This window comes from Calliopsis andreniformis, unplaced genomic scaffold (assembly GCF_051401765.1).
Source record: "Calliopsis andreniformis isolate RMS-2024a unplaced genomic scaffold, iyCalAndr_principal scaffold0022, whole genome shotgun sequence".
Taxonomy (NCBI): Eukaryota; Metazoa; Arthropoda; class Insecta; order Hymenoptera; family Andrenidae; genus Calliopsis; species Calliopsis andreniformis.
Window position 1 is genome coordinate 1,555,547 of NW_027480432.1, and position 23,463 is coordinate 1,579,009.

General features: G+C 40.5%; 3 protein-coding genes across 4 annotated transcripts; 2 read left to right on the forward strand and 1 right to left on the reverse strand.

Annotated features, from left to right (window-relative positions):
* The first annotated feature begins 374 nt into the window (after window positions 1–374).
* On the forward strand, window positions 375–1,631 carry LOC143186869 (uncharacterized). Its single transcript, XM_076390686.1, has 3 exons — window positions 375–408; window positions 489–978; window positions 1,043–1,631. The coding sequence occupies exons 1-3, from the start codon at window positions 375–377 to the stop codon at window positions 1,557–1,559; spliced, it is 1,041 nt and encodes a 346-aa protein (XP_076246801.1). The 3' UTR covers window positions 1,560–1,631.
* A 114-nt stretch (window positions 1,632–1,745) lies between these two features.
* Window positions 1,746–3,574, reverse strand: LOC143186871 (phosducin-like protein 1). The gene is made up of 4 exons (XM_076390687.1): window positions 3,171–3,574; window positions 2,678–2,928; window positions 2,189–2,603; window positions 1,746–2,117 (listed from the first exon to the last, which is right to left on the reverse strand). Exons 2-4 carry the CDS (start codon window positions 2,882–2,884, stop codon window positions 1,885–1,887), a joined length of 855 nt encoding a protein of 284 aa, XP_076246802.1. The 5' UTR covers window positions 2,885–2,928; window positions 3,171–3,574; the 3' UTR covers window positions 1,746–1,884.
* Window positions 3,575–11,161: 7,587 nt separating this feature from the next.
* Window positions 11,162–20,413, forward strand: LOC143187129 (purine nucleoside phosphorylase). 2 transcript variants are annotated; one of them, XM_076391129.1, is made up of 6 exons: window positions 11,162–11,422; window positions 16,122–16,216; window positions 16,361–16,569; window positions 17,023–17,198; window positions 18,089–18,279; window positions 18,358–20,413. In XM_076391129.1, exons 1-6 carry the CDS (start codon window positions 11,307–11,309, stop codon window positions 18,579–18,581), a joined length of 1,011 nt encoding a protein of 336 aa, XP_076247244.1. In that variant the 5' UTR covers window positions 11,162–11,306; the 3' UTR covers window positions 18,582–20,413. The 2 variants fall into 2 exon arrangements, with proteins under 2 accessions (XP_076247244.1, XP_076247245.1); XM_076391130.1 differs by having other exon boundaries at window positions 16,391–16,569.
* Window positions 20,414–23,463: the final 3,050 nt, after the last annotated feature.

The following is a 23,463-nucleotide window of genomic DNA, read 5'->3' on the forward strand; positions in this document are numbered from 1 at the left end:
AGCTTTATGCAAATTTTAGGTGCGCATATGGAGAAAGGGGAAGACGCACAAAGTTTCATAGAAGAGAGGGGAAGAGACAAAAGTCTGGATTTAGAAGCCATATATGTAAAAATAATAAAATTAAAATTAATTTCTTATTGGGTATTTGAGATTCTTATGTAGATAAAATTGGTGGTTATTACCTTATGGAGATAATTTTGATAATACTTGTGCTCCGCTAGAGGGCTACGAATATCAATTGGTTCTTGATAGTTGCCTTTCTATTTTATTTATGTTTTCAACCGTCAAATTTGAAACATCGTTTGAAAGATATTTGCAGAGATTTATACTATTCGTACTTGTAGAAAGAAGGAATTCAATTGGTATCTAACAATATGAATAGTTTTGGAGATTTAAGCCATATATCTGGTATATTTTTGTTAATCATTTTCTTGTGTTTAATGGCTGCAACAAATTCAGGATTTATCATTCATGGTATTCATTTTTAGATATCTGTATACCACGAATTTCTCGTTTAAATTCTAATCAAATAATTGGCAGAGCAGAGTCGATGCCAAATTTGTTAGAGCAGCAGTCGTGCTTCTCGCATAGTACGAGTAAAAATGTAACCCATCCTAATCAAGACTATAATCATTTACAAAAAGCTGTAAAATATCTGACTTTGTGTGAGGAAAGTATAGGCGAATTTGCGAAAAATGAAATAGTTCTCGACTGCTTAAAAGAGGTGTCTCTGAATAAAAAGGGAACATTGTCAGAAGGAGTTACCAATAAATTGAGGGGATTACTTTCTATTCATGAACTTAATAAGTATATGCGTTTGTCATTGCCAGCAACATCATTGGGGAATGTACAAGAAGAATCAAGTGTCTTGGGAATCACTGATTTCCCAAAATATGACTTTACTCACGAAGAAGTATTAGATATTAGGTGTTACGTAGAGACATTGTTACGAGAGAAGATACATGAATTTGTGTTAAGGTAAAATATGAATATGCATTGAATTAACAAAGTACAAATTTATGATAAATGACTAATGTTTCAGATATGAGAATCTGGGAGGAAATATGAAAGAAGTACTAAAATCAACAAATTGTAACATGCGCAAGAAATTGTTTGAACCTTATGAAATACAGCTGTTTGGTTGGAAAGATAAAATTGAAGAATTGTGCTCACAGTATGAAGCTGATATTCTGAAAGCAATAGCCCTGATTAATCAATGGAATACTCTTAAATATCAGGATACAAATCAGATTTATTTAGAAAAAGCTGAATATTTGTTATTGCAAGCTCAAGTTGCAGAAATGCAGGCAAAAATAACAAAGTTGTCATGTATAATAAAAATGTTCAAAGAAACTCCAATAACAATTGATGCTCATAGAATATTAAATGCAGCTGTAGATGAGAAGTTATTTGTAGTAATGAATGAAATAAAAGAAAAAGAAAATTTAAGAAGTCAGTATGAGAAATTAAAAAATACAGAATATGATGAAGTCCTAAAAACTTATCTACATTTTTGTCAGGCTATCAAGAAAAAGAAACAAATTTTAGAAAAATTCTAAGTTAATTATAAGCTCGAAAATAAATCCTTATCATAGTCATATGTACATAAATTTCATAATTTATTTTATTGAATACAAATATGTACAATCTTAATATATTTTTTGATCAAATATACAGACTTCTTTTTATGAAAAATGAAAATCTGTTATTCATAAGTATTTCCTTACCCACATAGTTATTTAAGAAAGAATACTCATTTTTTATGTCAGGTAAAATCGAGATGAATGAATTGATAATGTATCACATAGTTTTTCCTATTACTGATTTTTATAATGAACCTATTTAAGATATATTGTTAATGTAAAAAAGATTCATCTGTTTTATTTAATCACTATCTGATAACGTATTTTCATTCTGTGAAATAATGGCAGGTACACAATTTTTATCAGTAAGCATTCCATGTTCAATTAAAAAGTTTTCAACATCAGAGGCATAAAAATCTACTCCTAAGTAATCTGTTACATGGACAAAATTCCCTATTACTTGACCTGCTTTATAAACCAGTAAAGCTGGCACTCCATCTTTCTTAAAACGTTTGCTAAGTCCAGCAACTGAACCTGTAATAAACGATTAATATGTAATATGTGTTCTAACTTATATCAAATAAAGTAATACTTAAAAAACAAACCTGAGATTTTACAAAATTTTACAAAAGGATAATCCTCTGCAACAGATATCAAACATCCATTCATAGCTTCACAACCAGGAATATTATTTTCATAAATATGAACCACAATTTTTACAGACTTATCTTCATTATCAATTGCTTCCAAAAACTGATCTGTAGTCTCTAAATTAATAACTTTACCAAAGCGGAGTTTCTCTGCTCTTGCAAGCATCTCCTTCATTCTTTGTCTTTGATATTCTAACAGAAACTCATCAGCTAATAGTTCTGCAAGATCAGGATCAGTTTCCAAAATCTTTTCCTTTTCTTCATCTAAAGCAGTACGGCATGTGAGGCTTAATTTCTTTATTAATTCAAGTCTTTCCCTTTCTTGAGCTTCTTTTTTCTCTGCCTCTAACTGTTTGTACCGTTGCCAATCCTTGAAATTCATAAGAAACATATTGAAGTAACTATCGTGAAAATATACAGGATATAATTTACACAGAATCTTACTTTAATCACACCCTTTGGTCCTGTGTTACTGGAAGTGCCATCCCATTCTGAAAATGATGGTTCAACCGAGTCAGTAATTGCAGCTGCATATTTTTCTTCCTCTGATTCTTTATCAGAATCCGCAGAATCGTTTCCTTCATCCTCGCTAGAACTACTACAGTAGTAGTGCAATTTCTCGCCCAAAATCTTGTCTTCCAAAGTTGCCATGTCGTATACAAATTAATTTGACGAGATTTTGATTTTTCTCAATTCTATAATAAAATTTTTGATAAATTATAATCCATAGAACGAGAATCGTAATAGCATTCGTAGTGTAAATGCAATTCGTTGTAAAGTGATATTAAAATTGCATCCATACGTTGTTCCAAATATTTTCAATATTGCTTATCACTTTTACATGTGATCTTATTTTTATTTTATTTATGTTTTATTAAATAAGGAATCCAAACATGCGACAGCCACTTTGAAATGTCAATACTCATAATTAACTTACGAAGATTTTGTGAGAGCTCCAGCTGACTGAACCCGAAATATTTATTAAAATAATGAATTGTTTATTTGCATTTTGAGAGCATGGAATGTGTTTTTTGAGACAGAATACAATTATTTACAGCATGAAATTGGATAATAAAAATTGTTTATTTACGATCAAAAGCGGGGATGGAAATGCTATAACCATCTAGTGACGACATTTATGAATTAACCTCCCCCGTCCAAGTAATGGAAGATATTGTTTATTTATTAATTTATTATAATATGAGCATCCAGAATATATGTTTAAGCAGAGATTTTTGCTATTCAACAATTTTGAATTACATAATTATTGTATTACGGTTTTTATCGGATTTATAAAATTTAATTTTAAGAGGTACCTGCAGCTAATAATACGGACCTGATGCCGCCACGCTAGTGGCGCCATCTGGATCGACCTGTCATTTTTAGAGTTTTCACCCGCACCCCCCTCGCCTGGGTACTGAAACGTCTAACCCCACCTAACCTCCAATTACAAAAATCGTGTTTTTTGCAATAATTATGCACTTTTCTCGCTTATAATTATTGAATAATTAATTTCTGTGTCTCATTAAGTGTGCTGTGTGTTCAGTTTCTATAAAAATTAATAAATAAGTGAAATTTATGGTAGTTTATTTATAAAGTGTTTGAATGCTTTTTTTGTAATAAATGAACAATTTTGCTACTCAATATTGTTGCATAATTATGTGTAGAATCACTATAACTACTTTACAATGTAAAATTGTTGCTAAATTAATAAATAAATCATTTTTAAAATGTTTATATTTTAGACGTTAGTTCCTAGTTCCACTGCTAAATGGCAGCACTAGGATAGTTTCGAGAGCGCTAGTACCGCAATGCCACCGCTAGATGGCGCCACCGATACCGTTTTCGAGTCAAATTTTCCAAATGCTGTTTTTACAGTAAATAAACAATTTCTATGATTTTTTTATCATTGTTTAATGATGTTTAGGGCTTCTACAATGATTCTGTGCCGTCAAATTGCCCGTAAATGAAGGAAAAGTAGATTTTCCTACTTTTGTAGTTCTGGGGCCGCCGCTAGATGGCTATAGTATTTCTGTACACGTTTTGGCATAATTTTTGAAATGCTCTTTTTGCGATAAATAAATATTTTAATCCTACGTAATAGTATTATAAATAAACATTAGAATTTCTATGTTAGGCTTAGATTGTCAGATTATTAATAGAAAAATTAGAAAGGAAAATAATTGTTTCACGAGTGTATTCCTATTTATTTATAGTTACTCTGAGAAAGTTCATTTTTTATTTGAATGTACGTTAGCCGTGTTAATATAAAAGCTGTAATTTAAGTGCAATTCGCTGCATGCGTAATTACGTTCCTTAATTTTTCTCCAGCGATAATTTATTTGAGGCCAATGATAAATAAGAACCCCAGCAGATCACTCGCAGACCAACCGCGAGGGTCGCGTCAATTTCGTAATATCATGCTTGTTATATTTATCTTAGCCGAGATTAAACCAATAATACATAAATCATAAATCTTCTATCGAGAGTCAACTTCGCAACTGGTGGTCACTGTAATCACTGGTGTTTGCAGAAACGAAAACATTCGCTAACACCATAGGAACCCGATATTCTTTCTTTAAATATTTCCTCGGAAAAGAAAACAATAACTCATCGAACTCAGCTCTGAGTCTCGTGAATTCTTCTCGAAATGATTATCTATTACACAATCTATTACACAATCCTGCTTGACATTTGTCTAACGTAACAGTGAATCGATAAAAAAAATGCCAAAAGTAAATCTTATAATGATCAAAGAAGGCACTTATCTCCTCATTCCTTCGCTTGATCATCAGAGGAATATCCAATAAACTTGTACTTAATTTCTAGGTGACATTAGAGTAACTGTACTATATTGTCTCCACGATCTAGTGCTAAGATTATTATACAGGGCGTTTCAAAAGATAAGGGCCAACTCAAAAGAAAACGATTATTAATAAAGAAGAAACAGAAATAACGATGAAAAAACGAAAAGAGGGGATGAAATCTGTGTAGTTATTCCCTTTTGCATAGATGACATTTTTGACAGTGAATCCCTATGAATTTTGAATCCTGATTTCTCCAACTGGGAGGCCTCAATTTATTTCACAACGAAAAACTGTCTCTTGTCACTGGCTCTCTGAGACACCCTGTATGTTTGTAGCATCACTCTCGGATGCTTACACAATTACACTGTTATTGCGTGCCGAGAACAGCTCTGTACGCTCGCACGACTTGTTTGTAATCAAGTTTCGTCAGTCGTGAGACGAGATAACGACACATTTACGATGCGTCTCCGAGAGATCTTGTGCAAGCTCGATCGTTTAAGCGTCGCTCTCGCTTCCTCCAACGTTCGAGCTTTCTCAGACACAGCAGCGATTTCTTGGAACCGTGTCCGAGGAAAACAACAGTAGTCATTACTGCCTGGCCATGATAATCATTTCATGACGAGTCCACGTAACACTTTCAGATCGCATCGAATGATAAGAAAGAGGAACGTAGGCAGGATAGGGTAGGAGGGTTGAAAGTTGAAAGGAAGAAGAACATTTCCCGATGAATGCTTCCACTGGGTGGATCGACCTATGGTTTGTGATCCAATGGAAGGCTTAATCGAGCGATCTTAATTGACAATTACGGTCGATCGATGGAGGTGGAAAGAAAGGAGATTCCTTGCTCGATCATTCTGTTCTCCGTGACCTGGATTGCGATTACTGATCATTGCTTTCCGTCGATGAGAGATCGACGTCAACAGCTGGTCGTTTAGGGGAAATCCCGATCAGGGGAGGGTGCGAATGGTTACGAAACGATCGAGAATAATCGAACTCCTCCCACTTTCAGCGGTTACAGTATTTTCTCCTTGTATTTCCTTATTCATTGGCTATAGTCTAAAAGTATTTAGAGAATAATTTCTGATAAGGCTCAAGTAGATACTATAGGTATGAGTTGATATTCCACGCTATAAACACATCAGTGAGCAGTGAACCTATGTTGAGGAAACACTGTTTACTATCTTAGAGGTGCAGAAGAATGGGTAAGTATTTTCGAAGATCTGTTGAAAAGAATCTAGTTAAAATTTTCATTTCATCCTACTCAGAGCAAGATATGCATTTCAATTAATCTAATTTAAAAAAAAACTCTTTCATCAAAGTATTTCCCAAATGTGTTGGTCGATGAAATAGGAAGAAAATTGTTTCTCGATTTTTGGAAAGCAAGAAGACCGTGTAACCATTAATAAACACCCTCTGTTAGAGCAGATTTATTAATCGAACGATGCTGAAGCGTAAACAGGATCAATTTCCGCATTGGATGCTGTTAATTTCACGTTCTGTTTAGTTTAGCCCACAGCCTGCTGATTTGATTATAATATTGCGGGTAAACAAGCTAAAATTTGTCGGATGCAGTGGTTCCTGTACCATCATGCGCGTTCTGCATTCACATCGATCTCCTCTGTTATTTAAAAGTCCTCTTATGCATTCGCTCTCCTTTCTCGCTCTTTTTTTTCGTTCTCCGAACAATATAAAGTTTCAATTAGGAAAGTTCGGCGACGGTGAAAATCTGTTAGCACGGCTGGCCCACCGAAATTTGTTTACGACCAAAGGGCCGCGGTTCTTTGTGGACGATCGGCGAAATTATGCATTACTCGTTGCATCGCAAAGTAGCTTCCGCCTCACCAGGGAGGACGCGCGAAAACTGAGTTTACAGTCTATTCGTGCCTCCCATCTTGCATACGTTTCACCTCGCTGCTTTCATGCTGCACCGTAATTTGCAACTTGCGACTGGTTCTGCGCGCACCGGAAGTGACCGATGCACTCGTTTCTTCTCGCTTATTATACGGGCAAAAAGGTGCAACTGGAATCGCCAAGGCTACTTTAAGGCGACCAAAGGATCCTGGAAAGATGTATATTTATTAGATTGTATAAGCTTGATCAGGGATAGATGTTTCTCTAGAGTAGAATGGATAATACGATTTTTCAGGTACTTTTGATATTGATTTTATGCAAAGTTTGACAGAACGCAGGGAATTGAAAAAATTTTTTTCGGATATGCCGTTTCCAGTGTAATAAACTATGAACCTTCCCCTTCAATTTAAAAAAAAGATCAAGTTGCTACGATTTTTTTTCGCAAAGTTACAGCACTTTAAAGTAGACCCTGCATTTTCGCAGCACAACTGGTAGTGCCTGGATGTGACAAAAATGCAAGGTCTACTTTAAAGTCCTGTAACTTTGCGAAAAAAAATCGTAGCGACTTGATCTTTTTTTTAAATTAAAGGGGAAGGTTCATATTTTATGCTCCCGTAAACGGCATTTCCGAAAAAAATTTTAACGAGTTCCTGCATTTTCCTGAACTTTGCAATTTTCCGTAGTGAAAATTTCCAACTTTGACGGGATGTACAGACTCGGAAAAATTTTTCTTGGAGATCTTGCTTACAGGAGCATAAAGTTCGAATCTTTCTCTTTGATTTAAAAAAAAGATCAAGTCGCTGCGATTTTTTTTCGCAAAGTTACAGCACTTTAAAGTAGACCCTGCATTTTCGCAGCACAACTGGTAGTGCCTGGATGTGACAAAAATGCAAGGTCTACTTTAAAGTGCTGTAACTTTGCGACAAAAAATCGTAGCGACTCGATCTTTTTTTTAAATTAAAGGTAAAGGTCTGAAGTTTATGCTGTTGGAAACGGCATCTTCGAAAAAAATTTTTTCAAGTCTCTGTATCCTGTCAAACTTTGCAATTTTTAATAAACGAACATGCCCTCAGGTTTAAAGGTTTCCAGTGGTAGGAGTGCATTAAGCTCAAAATAAATGCATAGTATCTTAAAGTGGAGACTTCAGGCTATAATCTAAAAAAAAATATCACGATCCTACGACTATTTTTCGCGAAGTTATCGTCAGTCAAAGTTGACCAATTTTTGCTGAAAATATTTGCGAATGAATTGACCTCATTACGTGGTCCAACCTGTAGAATTTAGAATACCTCCGGACATTATAATTAAACATTTGGATGTACAGATTAGATACGTGGTATAATGAATTTCATTGACCTTTGCACTATTCGATTGGAACTACCGATAGGGAATAAAAAATTCGAGCGATCTCCGATACAAAAAGGCTCCGATAAATAAGAGCCAGGTCTGCAAAAGCTACAGGGGCGGTTCAGACGCCCTTTTCAGTCTCCTCGTTTTTCTCCTCCGATATCTAGCATTTAAGAGGAAACAGTGGGGTCTAAGAAGACGTATGTCGATTGCCGCGCATTTGTTACGCGATAACTGATGCGAGAGAATGTGCATTTCGCTAGGGGAAATAGAAAAACAGGATTCCAGAGAAAAATCACCCCCAAAGGCAGTAATCGCGGAATATTACGAAAAGGGAGGACAGGCGATGGGAAAATGGGACCTGATGGATAATCTGCTCCACCTTAATCCCAAACAACCAATCGTGTATAATTAACAGCGATAAACCGACTAGCTTGGAACGATCTCAAAATGGATTGGGAACAGGAAATGAATCGTCAAATATGATCGATAGCAGATTATTCGATTAAATAAATAACCGATGATTGGGCTATTCTACGCTGGTGGTCAAAGATTATTAGCAGGGGATTACGATAAACAGTCTGATGAAATCTTGTTGTCTTTGTTTTCTTCGAACTTTCGATCAGATAACGTCAAAGGCGATACGTATTTGGCGTATAAGACAAAGCAAGGTACCACGGATTCCTGCACGTACGCGAGCAGTTCCTTTAACGAGACGGTGCAACACGTTCAGGGTCGCGATCGGTATAATTACCGAGCAGGTCTCGAAAAGATCCCAGGTCGGTTTGATTTATGCACGATCCGTGCTAATCTGTCACAACTGGCCCGTTACTGAGAGCAGCAGAGGCCAGCAGAAATTCATATCTTCGCAAATTGGAGCACGTGTCATCGTTAGGACGTAAATCTGCCATGGGATTTCCCGATACGCCTTGGTCAAGTGGGATGCATGAGCGGTATGTAATTAATATTCGGATAAATTTGAGATGTGGCTGCAGCAACAGTTTGGTTGCGGGATTCCAGGCTCCCACCCCCGATCCCTTTTCGTCCCGTTAAGCGGGCTGCTAATATCCGCGAACATACTTCTGATGTGCTTTTAATGGACTCGACAGGGCATTTTCGAGCGCATTTTTCGGGACATTGTAGGGACTGGAATTCGAGCAATGTTAAACCAACAGAGGGTTTAGTTTAGTAACTGGTTTCAGAAAAGTGTTCCACGCTAATATTCAGATTCATTAATGAACAGTGATCCTATATCGTGAGTACAATTCACAGACCCATAACCATTTTATCTCGAACGAAGGCAAATATGAATCGACGTATGAATCAACTCGGTAGTCAATAAGGTCATTCATGAGTCTCGGGACCATAGCGAATGAGAACTCTATTCCTAATCACAGATAAGGTGTTAGCCAGTAGAAGATACCTTGCTTAGATCCTCCGCAGTCTGCCCAATAAGATCAGACCTAAAGTGAACCACTCCCAACTGTACCGACAGCTTCCTTGGCAATTGGGCGTCAGGGTCAAGAGCTATTAAAGACTCGTGAGGAATTAGTAAGATCATTTGGCTGGCCTAAAGCGGCTAATAACGCGGGAACTTGAAGTTCTCTTGGATACGAGCAACAGGTCCAACTTATAACGCCAAGGACAAGCAAGATTGCATCACGTAATAACGAAACATCTAATCTGAAACGAAAGATCTGCTTCCCCAGTAGAGCGGTGTTTGCTGAGAGAGAAAGGTAACTGAATTTCCTGTTCCTTAACAGAGCTAGATAATTTCGCGACTGATGCTGCGGAAGCTGGAGGTCTCGAAGAGTTATGTTTTGCGGAGATCAATCATCAGTCTATACAGCAACGATGGACAGAGTGTGGCTTTCTAGATATCTTCTGTAATTCCTAGACTTTGGAAATTTTTCTAGGAAAATTTTCAGGGAAAATACCACCTTCATTTTCCCACTCTGTATTTGAGTAAAAAATTTTCTTGAGAAAATTCAGTGAAGGAGTGAAAAAGTAGAGGCTTTCCCCTTTAAAATGAGACCAGGCTCATCTCCCTGCGATTTTTTTTGACGGAGTTACAACAGCTCAAAGTTTCGCAATTTTTTCGACCCCTGGATTATTATGCTATTTTGAGGCCAGAGTCACACTTTTCACTTAAAGTGTCATAAGTCAGCGAAAAAAAATCGTAGATCAATTTTTAAGCTCTCGTTGGAAAAGGAAGGCTTCAAGCTTGAGATTTACTACAGAATAAGTTTCGAAAAAAATTTATCAAGCTCCGGAGAGTCGCTTGAATTTGAAAAAAATTTGAGGAAAAATCACCTTCTCTTTCTCGATCTGCAACCAAGTAGAAAATGATTTTCGGAAAAATTCAATTCAGGGGTGCAAAAGTAGAGACTTCGCCCTTTAAAATGAGTCCAGGCTCATTGCTCTGCGATTTTTTTTCGCATAGTGACAGCAGCCCAAAAATCGGCAATTTTTAGGCCTTCATTAAGAGCAAGATATGAAAATTGTTATCAAGCCTCCTTAGGTGTCGAAATATTTATGCAGAATATAGTAGATATACAAATTTCGTATCGAGTGGACGTTGTCTGATAAGATAGACGACTGTATCGGGATGAAAAGATTCTGCAAACACAAAACGAAATTCCTCGCAGGGACGACGAGCATTCCGAGCGTTATTGTCACATGGAAGAAATAAGAGAGTTGTGGTGGCAATTGGATCATTTAGTTCGTAATGGGTTATCATCGTGTGTGCCCCTACCTCCCAGCGATTTCACGACCGTATCGATCTCCACGAGGATTGGAGGGAGCCATGGTATATGTCTGAAACGATTGGTCAGTTCGTTGGTGATCGCGTTTTTTCACCAGCACCGAGTTTCCGTATAAAACAGCAGGCACCCGACCGCAGGCCAGCCGCCAGTCACTGTTTCGTAAGCTCGCGATACGGAGCGTCGTGTAGACTGTCCATTAACCAGTTCAGTTCCCTTTTTTTGCTGGCATCGTGACGTTAGTGTTTGCTTCTTCTTGCCAATCGTTTCTCGATCGACTCGCTGATTCCTGCCGACTTGGGGACAATGCCTTTTGCGGATCTCGACAACAATGTCAACGGCCATGATCATTATCAGACGCTTAAACGACCCACGGAGAACGAATTCCACCATACGACGGTCAAGCATTTACGACATAGCACGTAAGTTAGTTGTGATAGTGCCAAGTAATTGCCAAGTCAATTAACTCCACAAAGTAAAAATATTAACGTTACATAATATTTCCTATTTTTTAAAGCTTCAAATAGAAATAAATTCTAATATTTCTGCCTCCAGTTGCTACAATTTTTAAACACAACTACTTCCATTCAAATAAAAAGCAAATTTGTTTCGTCAACCTCTGCAATTTATTGCTTCAAAAAACCCTTTCAAAGTAAACTTCGTTATTTACAACTCCCTATTTAAAATGCATGTACAGCTGCGCCTGTATATTAAAAACGAACGTGCACGTAATTGACGAAACTGGGTTAGATCGATCATGGTTCCCGTCGCGTGTCTCACTCGTCGAGAAATATTAACTTCTCTCTTCCAGCTTCAAATATTGATAAAGCATTAGACAGAATTTCACTTCGGTCCCAAAGAAAAGAGGGGTTTCATCTATAGAACAGGAATTGTCAGAAAGTCAATTAGAATTTTACAAACGACTATCGCTCCATCATTATGTCGCGTCGAGGCAGGATTAAGCGGAAGTGGAGGGATCGTATCATCGTTTTCCTGCAAGCTCATTAACGTCGAAAAGGTTCACCACTGTGCACGGAGGTACTTGAGCCGAGCACCAAACTTTCGGTTAATAAACAACGCGGGAACAGTGGCTGGATACATATTACTCCGTCTCCATATGAAATTTTGAAACACAACTAATTTCGCTGGACTTCTCCGAACCTATTCGCGTCCAGCAGCTCAGGCATTACCATCGCCGAGGCATTCAGTTGTCCGAGCAATTGCAAAAGTCAATAATAATAATCCCCTGTTCAATTATCTCTTGGCCAACAATGTTCGATAAGCCGAGTCCACCGAGACGGATCTCGAGGATGAGAAAATGGCAATTGCGTCGAGGAAGAACGTCAGACAAATCGGCGTCTAAAAGGGCAGCTGCATTATTGATGTCTCCATCTGCGGCGGTTCGTTTGAAGAGAAAGCGTGTCCCATTGTTTAATAGTCGCGCGCCGCTCTAAATTATTCCCGAAAATCGTCCTCACAACGGGGAGCGTAATTCGCCATTAGACATTCGCATGCAGCCTCTGTCTAGCAGCTCGCTGCGCCGGTGCATCTTTAATGATCGGGAAAAGAGACCTGAGCAAATCGTTGCTGAATATTTCCTCGAAATTGCAACAAGATTGCTTCGTCCCACCTCCCTCTGCTCCGCGTATTTCTAGTCATTAACACTGGTAAATGTTCGTCGCACGAGGAACATCTGCAGCTTCTTTCTCGAAGGGTACACCGAGTTCGAGGCATAACAAGGACACGCTAGGCACTTCCTCGCAACTTCCTGTCGCGAAACGTCCAATTAGAACTTCGACAAGCGTTCCTTCTTTGATTTTGTTTATTTAATCGAAACAAATAGAGACTCGCGAGCGACGCAAACGAGAAATTGTTGAACGTAATGGCGTGGCTCTGCTGACACGCTGCTCGTAAACAACGACGAAGAGAGAAGAACAGACTCGCGTGATTAATTTCTTCTCTGTTTCGTAATCTGTTACATCATTGTCGCCAGAGACTTTCGTCGATTTCTTCGGAGGAATCGAGTCGAAGGTCGCTTGAATTTTTATCGAAGGCTCTATTGGAGGAGTTGATAGTTGAATTTGTCAGGGCTTTCTGCGGCACAGAGGTCGTGGAATGTCGCGAAAGTTCACCGCGGAATTAAACGCAGAGGAAATCGTGATTCAGTTACGACCCCGTCCCTTTTCGACGGAGATGAATTCTTCCTCAATACGTTTAATATTTACTGCGTATTCCGACCCTTCCTTCCCCGAGTCCCTTGGCTTCCCTTCCCTCGTTCCTTTACACTCGAATCGGCGCATAGAAATCTGAGTGGCATTAAACTTTTTGCGAGAATGAAGGAACTTTCGCTTGAAACGCGCGCGCTCGATATTTCCCTATCCCAGAGACTTTCTGCCCGCTCTTACCCACTTCGTGAATCGCGCGGTGGGAAAATGGAACGCGTTGCTGAAAACGCCGCTTCGGAGCTGTGCCGAACAGGAATGAAAAACGGAAGCCATGATATCGTTATTTGATTTTTTTTACATGGAACTTGGTATTTGTGCAGCGTGTTTTCTGTTGACGTTGCTCTAGTAATTACGCCGATAAGAGTTACGACTGTTTCCCTTTCTGGATGCCAAACATCAAGAGTTACATGTCAGCAGAAAAATCTTGGCGTTTAAATGAACTGAGCAAATAAGCGAGTTGACATTACTCGGTCGTGATAGCAGAGCGCAGACAATTGTAGACTAGATGCGATAAAAATTGTATTGGTGTTATCGTCAGTGATGTCATTAAAGGATGCACTAGTCCACTTTTCCTAAGTCGGTACAAGATACATATTTTGAAGACGTAGGACTTGTAACTTCTAAATCTACAAGTGTTAGAAAGTTTAAAGGGTGATTTTATGGGTTGAAACAAGATGAAAATCAAGAATAATAAAACTGTGTTGGAGGCTGCCTTTAAGAGTTATCGATGTCTGACTAAGGTCTTATTCTACTGGCTTCGCTATGTCTCACTCTGGACTTATTCTACTGACTTTGCTCTGTCTGACTTGAAGCTTGTTCTACTGGCTTCGCTGTGTCTCACTTAGGGCTTATCTTACTTAACTGTGTCTGATGTAGCTAGAGTACGTTGACAGTAGAATAAGTCCCAAGTCAGACACATTAGACGTTTTCTCAATAATGAATTTTCCTTTAAAATTTCTGATACCTGTTGTGGAACACCCTGCACATTAATATTATTTTTCCTTCAAATATGAATGTATCTACTATCCACGTCGTTTTCCATCGCAATCACAAATGTGATCAAACTCTGGCCAAACTATCCGAGAGAAACTTTGTCGAAATATATACGTTTAGTTTCCCTCTGGAAGCGCATTTGTAGTGCATATACCTGCTCCAGCTAAGTCCAAGAAAGCGCGGCGCTGCTCAGCGTTCAGTCGAAAACGACATTCGAACTCGCGATTAGAGGAGCCGATATTGCATTCCAGAATCGCGGGAGCGTCATTGAATCGGGAGGCGATGGCCCGGGGCAAGGGGCATTCACGTCGTTATAATAATCGTCGACCTCACATTTGCCATTCATAACGGGCACCGTACAATACCGTTTTACGATGGAGCATCCGCGAATGCGGTCGGTCTAATGACGTTTGGCATACCCGCGGCTATATCAAAGCTTTTCCACCCTAGACGCTGGCGAAACTGCGAAGCAATTCTCAGATTCGCGGCTGAATGCCGACCAGCTTCGGTCTGGCTGTTATTGGCGACGCGGATGCATATTCAGCCGCATTCAACATGTTAAGGGAACATTCCACCAAATGCTGCACGACGGGTCGACGCACCGGTGCGATTCGTCACTCCAAATGATTTCAGTAATATACCATTTAACAGATACGTGAAACATATTGCTGACTGCCTTGTCTCTTGACGCGTTCAATTCTGCAGCAGAAAATAGAAAAATAGTAATTATAGAGTAGTTATTTAATATGAGAATCGATTTTAAAGGCCTGATAAGTGTAACGCTTTGATTGCTTCGATTTTAATTTCAAATAAGCTTGAGTTCTTGGTCACGTAATCTATAATTATTATATAAAGGAATATGAGTGATGACAGTGATGACTGTATGGAACTGTGCTACGTATATGACTGATGTGGCAGTCGAAAGAAATTCATTTTGAACATTCACTTCAAGTTCTCGATGCTTCTACTTTCCCCGACACAGGAAAACTGAGAGAAAGTCTTCAATTACCTATTATTTATATACCTACACTATACAAGATACTTACAGTAACTGAGACGAATCACAACTCTATCTCAATAGAAATTGTACAAAAAATCCCAGAGTACAATTTTCTTCACAGATGCATCGATGCAGTTTCAAATTGCAATAGCATTTCTTTGAATGGCTAACCGATTCTTCTTGCATAACTTGATTGCCCTGCTTGATCTGCATTCTATAATTGCATCTTATTACTTCTAAGTAGGGGTGTACTTCCTTCAATTTCGCTCCCTCCTAGAATTATTTTTTATTGCTTCGAAAACGTTCATCCCGATCGATCTGGTGCACAAAAACATCTCCTAGGCGCATAAGTAATTTCCGATTGCGTCACGCGTGGCATTACGCCGGGGGCGCGCTTATCCGCTCGGATGCATGGAAATTCTGCGTGTGCATCTGTGCGTAGAACCGGTCGGCGAAGCTAGCGGGCGAGCGCATTCTGCATCGGCGCACGCGTGAGCGCATACACGGTAGATGAGTTGTGCACGGTGAGCGTGCACTATTCATAAACACGTTAAGCGGCCGTGCATGTTTCGATGAATGATTTGTAATATCCCCGAAGCCTACGTTCGGCTTAAATTCGCCGCTGTTTGAGCCTGTTAGCAGTTTAACAGGCAACTGTGCCGTTTTGCGGTGGTTTCTCGGTGAAATTACGTCGGCGGAACATCGGGCTCGTTCCTCTGCCGTTGACGTAACTCATGCCGCCCTGCGACGGGTTTGTCCCATTGTTTTGGCGGGCTTATCGATACGTTTACACCTGTGACTCGCTGGAAACACCGCCTTTCCTCGTTTTCAGCTGTGAATCGACTAGTCATCTCGCTTCGATTGCTTCATTTTCATTTAATTAAGGTTTCTCTGTTTCTCCAGATACACTTTCGAGGCGCTGCAAGAGTCAGCGAAGTACCTCCTGGATCGAACGAAGGTCAGGCCCAGGATAGGGATAATCTGTGGCTCAGGAATGGGTTAGTAGTGTCTCTGTCTCTGAGCTTTTTGGTAATTTGCATGCTTCTGCTGGACAAACACGTGGCTGGTTTTGACAAACGCTGCGGCGGTGGTGGAGCTTATTGTGTATTTTCCCAGTCAATGTTTTCTCTATTGCCGAACAGGGACAAATGAGCAAAACGAGTTGTGTCCAGGTTCCCTGGCGGACTCCCTGGAAGACAAGCAGAGCTTCCCTTACGAGGAGATCCCGAATTTTCCTGTCTCCACTGTCAAGGGTCACAGAGGTCAGATGGTCTTCGGCTATCTCCAGGGTGTGCCGGTCATGTGCATGCAAGGAAGATTTCATTACTACGAGGGTTATCCATTATGGAAGGTATGTTTGCTGGTGATTAGTTTCTTTTTTCAACGAAAATGAACTTGCTGTTATCGCGGTGAAACGTAAATAAGCATACTTTGTGCGTAATTGAATGCAATTGAACTTTGCCTTATAGATAAGCTTATGAGGCGAGCTCCCTAAATGAAAATTTACAAATTTCGAAATTTTTGAATCTTGTAACACTTTCACTGTCATGTTTATTACTCATGTGTGATTGATAATTTTTAATTAAACTTCACTAAAGAATGACAGGATACAGAAACAAATTTAAAAATAATTTTTCTTAAAAATCGGAGTCACTGCCTATGTGATAGAATTTTTACTAAATTTAGCGTGCCACTGAAGGTGTTAAGAAACTTAGAGAGCATTCCTCATTAGCAAATACCACTAGTCGTGTTTCAAGTTCATACCAAACATCTAACACGTCTTGTTTTCTCACTCCCACAACAGTGTGCGATGCCAGTGAGAGTTATGAAGCTCGTAGGCGTAACCCATCTGATTGCGACAAACGCGGCGGGAGGTCTAAATCCCACATACAAGGTTGGCGACATTATGATAGTGAAGGATCACGTGAACATGATGGGTTTTGCGGGGAATAACCCACTTCAAGGACCCAACGACGACAGGTACTTTTTTTCCAGCTCTCCTTCCCCTCGCCGTATTATGAAACAGTCCTTGCCTTACTCCATTCGCCCGTATCACACACCGATGCTCCCTTATCGACCTATCCCAGACACACTTGCTGCCTTTCCGCTGGCCAATTTTCACATCCACTAGAAACACGACGATTAAGCTTTGGAGAGTGATGTTACTAAAGCCATTGCAATTTTATTAAGAAAAGAAGCGATGGAGGATAGAGAAATTAACCCTCCAGGTGCAGAAAGTTAAAAATATTTGTAGCTGGAGGGTTGAGGTGATGACAGTTCCATGTCCCATATGTGGGCCATGATGTTTTGAGGATTTTTCATTTCAAATTTTTATTCCATAATTTTGTGGAACATGTGTCGTTTTACTAAATATCTAGTGGCTCGTGAATGTATTAAGGATGACAAATCAAAAGTAGCAAAGTGGTAAAATTGTCAGCGTGAAAGGGGGATGGATTCGAATCCGACAAAAGCCCGGCAGCGAGGTTCGTAGGGGATCATTGAGGTCGATGAAGGAATAAAATTAATCTATTTCATCGGAATAACCGGTTGAATTGGATTGATGAACTATTTACTTCCCTGGAGTAAAGAATCTGATTGAAGTATTTACGTAAGAATTTCCCTTCAGTTTCCTGCTCCCTCCTGATCGTTCTTTTTCGCGTTCCTCCGAGTTCCCCTGTCCGCTTTCTCTTCCCGTCTGACCTTTCATCCGACAGCTAGCTGAGCGCCGGCTTCTTTATCGGCCCAGTTTTTTTTTCTCTTTGTTAGCGGCCCTCGATATTAATGGAATTTTCCGCGTCTTCCTTCCTCCCGCTCGGGAGCGTCCTGGACACGATTCCGTGGAAATATCTCGCTTTCCTGCCGTGTTCTAGATTCGGGCCGAGGTTCCCGCCTATGAACAAAGCCTACAACACGAACCTGTTAGAAATAGGCCAACAAGTAGCGGAGGAGATGGGCATCTGCGATATCGTACACAAAGGCGTGTATACGTGCCTCGGGGGTCCGAATTTCGAGACTGTGGCGGAATTGAAGATGCTGAGGATGGTTGGCGTCGATGCGGTCGGTTAGTGCGATCAACCATGTCATCGTCCCCTTAGAAGTCCCACGTTCAACCACATTCTACACTCGCCTCTATTTTCAGGAATGTCCACTGTCCACGAGGTGATCACTGCACGACACTGCGACCTATCTGTGTTCGCCTTCAGTTTGATCACAAACATTTGCGTAACGGACTACGAGAACCATGAAGAGGCGAATCACGAGGAGGTGATGGACGTAGGAAGGGCTAGGAATCGTTTGCTCAATGACTATGTGTCTCGTATCGTGATACGTCTGAAGGACAGTATGGACACAGAAGAGAAATGATTCGAGCCTGTCATTCAGGTGCTCCTTTGCTCTGTGCCCTTCCCTCGATCCGTCCTGGTGAAACTAGAGCACCTTGACGCGCGCGGTGTCTGGGGAACTTTGTAATGACGAGGATTCGCGGAAAAATCCATGGAAGATGGTGTAAATTATTTTTGGGGACTCGTACATGCTTGAGGAAGACGCGGGACTATTCGTGGAAAAGTAGTTGTGTTCCTCGAACTATTATACTATGTATGTTAGGCTACAGGTGGCGTAAAATTTAAGGGATGTTTTATTTTTTTCAGTTAAGAATCAACCCTTAAATTTTTGCCCACATGTACATAAATATTTTTATTAAGAATATTCAGAATGTTCGACGACAGGTATCAGAAATGTTGAAAGGCGATTCTATATGTCAAAATAGGACAAAAATGAAGAGTAACAAAATTGCGTTGAAGACTCTTTAAAAGTTATTAATGTGTCTGACTTGAGGCTTATTCTCCTGTCGGAGCGCATTAGTCAGATAGACACAGAGAAGTCAGTAGAATAAATACCGAGTCAGGCACAGTGAAGTAACTAGAATAAGACCTGCGCCAGACATAACGAAATCAGTAGAATAAGTCTTGAGTCAGACACATTTCATTTTAATTTTTGTCTCATTTTAGCATGTAGAATTACCTCCTAAATTTCTGATACCTTTCATCGAACATCCTGTCGTGTTAGCTTGTATTTATTTTATGAAACTAGTGCCTTGTCGCATTAAAATCGCATTGTTCCACTTCTTGGTCCCCAATGGGTTAACACCGCTATATTTTTAGAGCGAAACTTGCGATTTTCATTCCCAAAGAGGTTTTCCTAGGCGATAGGGAGTCCAGTATCGAGCTCGGAACTGCAAAACGCAGTGCAAACTAGCAACCAGTTCGAAATACCGGTTTCATCCTCACTTTCCTCCTCTCTTATCGCGCGACGTCGCGAATCAACGATAAGCACTGGATAAGCTCGGGATCGAATTAAATCAGTATTCAAGGGTATTTCTCCGAGCGGAGTGTCCGTTTATCAGCGGTGCATTCAGAGGCGTCTCAGTTAAGCGGCGCCTTCTTTAATTACACTTTCGTCTTCTGACAGCGTCGCGCGCGTTTGAATCCGGTTTTATTCGAGGCTGCGGAGGTTCCCGCGCGCGGGCGAGCTTCTGATCTCAATTGATTCGTTACACGTCTTGAGGGACCTCCTCGGCTTTAAGAAGAGGGAGAGCGGTTAAGGGCGGAGAAGAGGTTGGTCGATGCCTCCTCTCTTCGACACCCTCGTCGATTTTGCTCCCTCGCTTCGTTGCCTTCATCTCGTTTCCGCGCTCTTCCATCGCTAATGCATCGGTGTTCGGCCTCGATAAATCTCGAGCGGCGAAGACCATACTGCCACGGCCCTTTTTCTGTCTTCGTTTTCCGCCGTAGTTGTTCCTTTCGTATTACCTTTTTCCCGATGAAATCGTGACGCAAAGGTGGAGGAGTAGCGAACCGAATCGCGCGATCTCTTTGGCAGTCGAGGCGCGTGTTTAACTTCGAGAGCGGAACGAAAGAAAGTTTAAAGGTAAGCTGAATAGTAGCTGTAGTAATTTTATGAAAAGGGACCATGGAATATCTATATCGTGGGGTGTGGAGATATCTCTGAATATATAGCGTTATCAAGATGAAATAAAATATATATGGAAGTTACGGATATCAATTCTCAACTTTTTCTTATCTACTACTGCGTGAGAGAAGGAATTGTGAGAAGTTTCGCGTTTTCTTTCGAGTTTTCTGCATTTTTTGTAATTATGAAAACTGTATCGATGGTAGGTAATAAAGTGCCTTTCTGTAGATGATTGCTTTCACTGAGAGAATCCACTGATTTCCCACAGATGTTTATATGATGCTTCTAACAAAATCACTGCACTGTCATGATCGAACGAGAAACAGACAACGCGTTTATTTCGCAATTTTATCGAAAACGAGTTTAACGTCGACACATCGAAATGGGTCACCGTGGACATGTATTTTCCTGGAAATAATATTATACATGATTGAGTCGAATAAATTCTCTATACTGCCTCGATGCACTGTCCGATCTCGCTCATCAATACGCTTATTGCATTAAACGATATCTTACACAGCGATTGTAATGGCATAATTCGAGGACAGAATACGAAACTTTCCAACATTTTTCTTTTGCTTTCAAGATTGACCAAACACAATATGTATCTTGAAGTTACGTCTTAATCAATTCATCCGTAACGTTAAAAACTTATTCACCGATTCGCGGATGCATAATTTATCAACTCGACCTCGATTTCGTACAAGTATCACCACTGCTTAAGCACACTCATATCGATGATCACACACTCGCGTGGTATTAATCGAGCGATTCGAGGCGATTAGACAGAGCCCCAGAGAGACTCGGATCGGATTCTAAACAGTAAACCCAGGGCTGCTGTGACACGTGCCATTTTTCGGAATGGGACACTTCCTGAGCGTCTCCGCGAGACCGCTGCATCCCGATTTGAGAAGGGATACACTCGAGCACGTTCCGAATGGCGCTCGCCACGGGGGTGGGACGTGGGCGGACGGGGCTTTCTGTCCCGCGTATATTTCCACGTTCGGAATAGAAACTGTTCTAAGGGATTGGTTATTGATATTTCTGAAACGGCGGATAAAACTTTTCCCCGGCGTCTAGCGTCGGGCCTGTCGTATATCTTTCGTTTACCGATGCCTTCGGAGGACAGCAATACCATAATCGAGATAGGGGATGATGTATTTCGGCCTTAACTTTCGCGTTATCTCGCGCGATAATGCCTTTGGGGAAAAAGGAAAGAAGTTAGCGGTGGAAACGACGCCGTGTGTTTGCGTGGGGCGAAGGGGTTGGAAGAAGAGGGGCGGGGGGTGAGAGGTAAATGGGGCACAAAATGAAATTCAGAGCAGACGTCTTGATTATTTCAAAGAATAAGACTGATAAGATAATCCCGTTTCGTATCTGTATAAGTTCCTCCCTTTTCACGGTCTCCGCTTTTCCGACTGCTTCTATGAAACGAGATGCATAATGTGATTGCGCTGCAATATCCCTCGACTGAACAAAAACCCTGTGGTCTCTATGAATTAAAACGTACAAGGCAGAGGGAATAAATGATACACTGTTAACGATGCGCCCCGCATATCCTTTCCGTTCGTTCGTTTCATTAGACACAAAGCAAAACTGCACATAGCGATGCAATAAAGTGCTTCCTTTTCAAGTTTTCTCTTTTTTTTTATATGCGCAGCTAATTCATTCTAGAGAATATCGACGAGGAACCGGAATAATGATATTGATATTAGTTATACGTAAATCTTTAATGTAAATAAAACGAGTTGAAGGGTTTTATAGAGTGAATCGATACAATTATGCAGAAAAATGGAGGTGAAATATATTCGAAACAAATTTGTTTGAACGAATGTAAAGGGATGGAATCAATGTTAGTTTAATGAAAATTATACCAGTTTCTTTTATAAGTTAGTTTACACGCTTGCGAATTAAACGAAACTTACTCTGGCGAAAGCTTTGATCAATGGAAATCGATATTATTTTCAGCTAGTGGATACTGAAATACTGAAAGACAAAAAGAAAGTGCTTTGATCCGGTCATATTACGTTTGATCCCCAAAAATATACATTCATGATGCCATGTACACTTGTATGTGCACTCTTCTGTGCACGCTTTTAACCCTTTAACGTACCGATTCAGTTCCCTGACGAATTTGTACGTCTGTTACCTCACCACAACCATTCACCCATCCAATTCATTTTACAATATTTTAAATTTCAAAACCAGCGTGCACCACTCTCACACGAAAAAAAAGGTAAATCGTTTGTTTGAAAGAAAAAAGGTAAATCGCTTTTGCAAGAATTTTACAAAAGAAACCCGCTTGGAGGGATTAATTAAGACTCAAAAATAGCTCATTCCCTCATTTTTTTTCAAAGAAATGTCTACTGTTCTGAATATTAAAATACCCAGGATCAAAATAAAATGAAAAAAAGGCTTCAAAAAATACTTTTCCCTCACACAGAAATTGACAAACATTCTTCAAAAGTGAATAAACATAGCACTGAACCTCGTAAATAAATAAATAGATAAAATAAAGGTTCTAAAATAATGAAAAAGAAGAGAACACACCTCTCCGAGTCCCCAAGCAAAACTGTCGATAAAACCGATCTCTGTCCAGCGACTTTCTAAAATTCCACCGCGGGTGGCGCCTGCGTCGTCCCTCCGAGCAGTCACCCCCTCCCATCGACGCGCGACGTCGGTCCATCGGGTCGGCCGAGCCGCTAGCCAAGTTAGTACGACTCGTGACGTCGCGGTTGTCGGTTGCTCGGTTTTCTGGCTTACTTGTGTACTCGTCCCATCGGCGATGTGACCGGTTCAGAAAGTGACGTGTTAGTTCGTACCGCGCTTCGATCGGGACGAATCCTGTGTCCGTGTCGGTCAGCCAGCAACCTCGACCTTCAAATCTAACCGCGGGGAACGCGGAATACTCTGTTCCCCGTTTCGGCGTGCGTCGGTTCCTCGCGTCCTCGCGTAAGTTTCCAACCCTCGTCGTTAACTCTCGGATATCACCCTGAATTCAGTGACAACTCGTCGTCTGTCGCGCTCAGTGTGCCTAAACGCGACTGGGCTCGTCGAAATACTAATCGGTTCGACTGGTGCGTTCGATAATCGAACGATTCAATCGAATACACTCGCGCATTCTACTGTAGACCGCGAACGGCCAACGATCGTGGCGTCGTTTTGCCCCGTCGCGGAGCGGCCGGGCGCTGAATCGGTGGAACGAGTGTGGAATCGGAGCGCCTCGAGCCGCGGCGAAAGTGGGTACAGCATTGTCTCGTTATGAGCTCTGTATTCG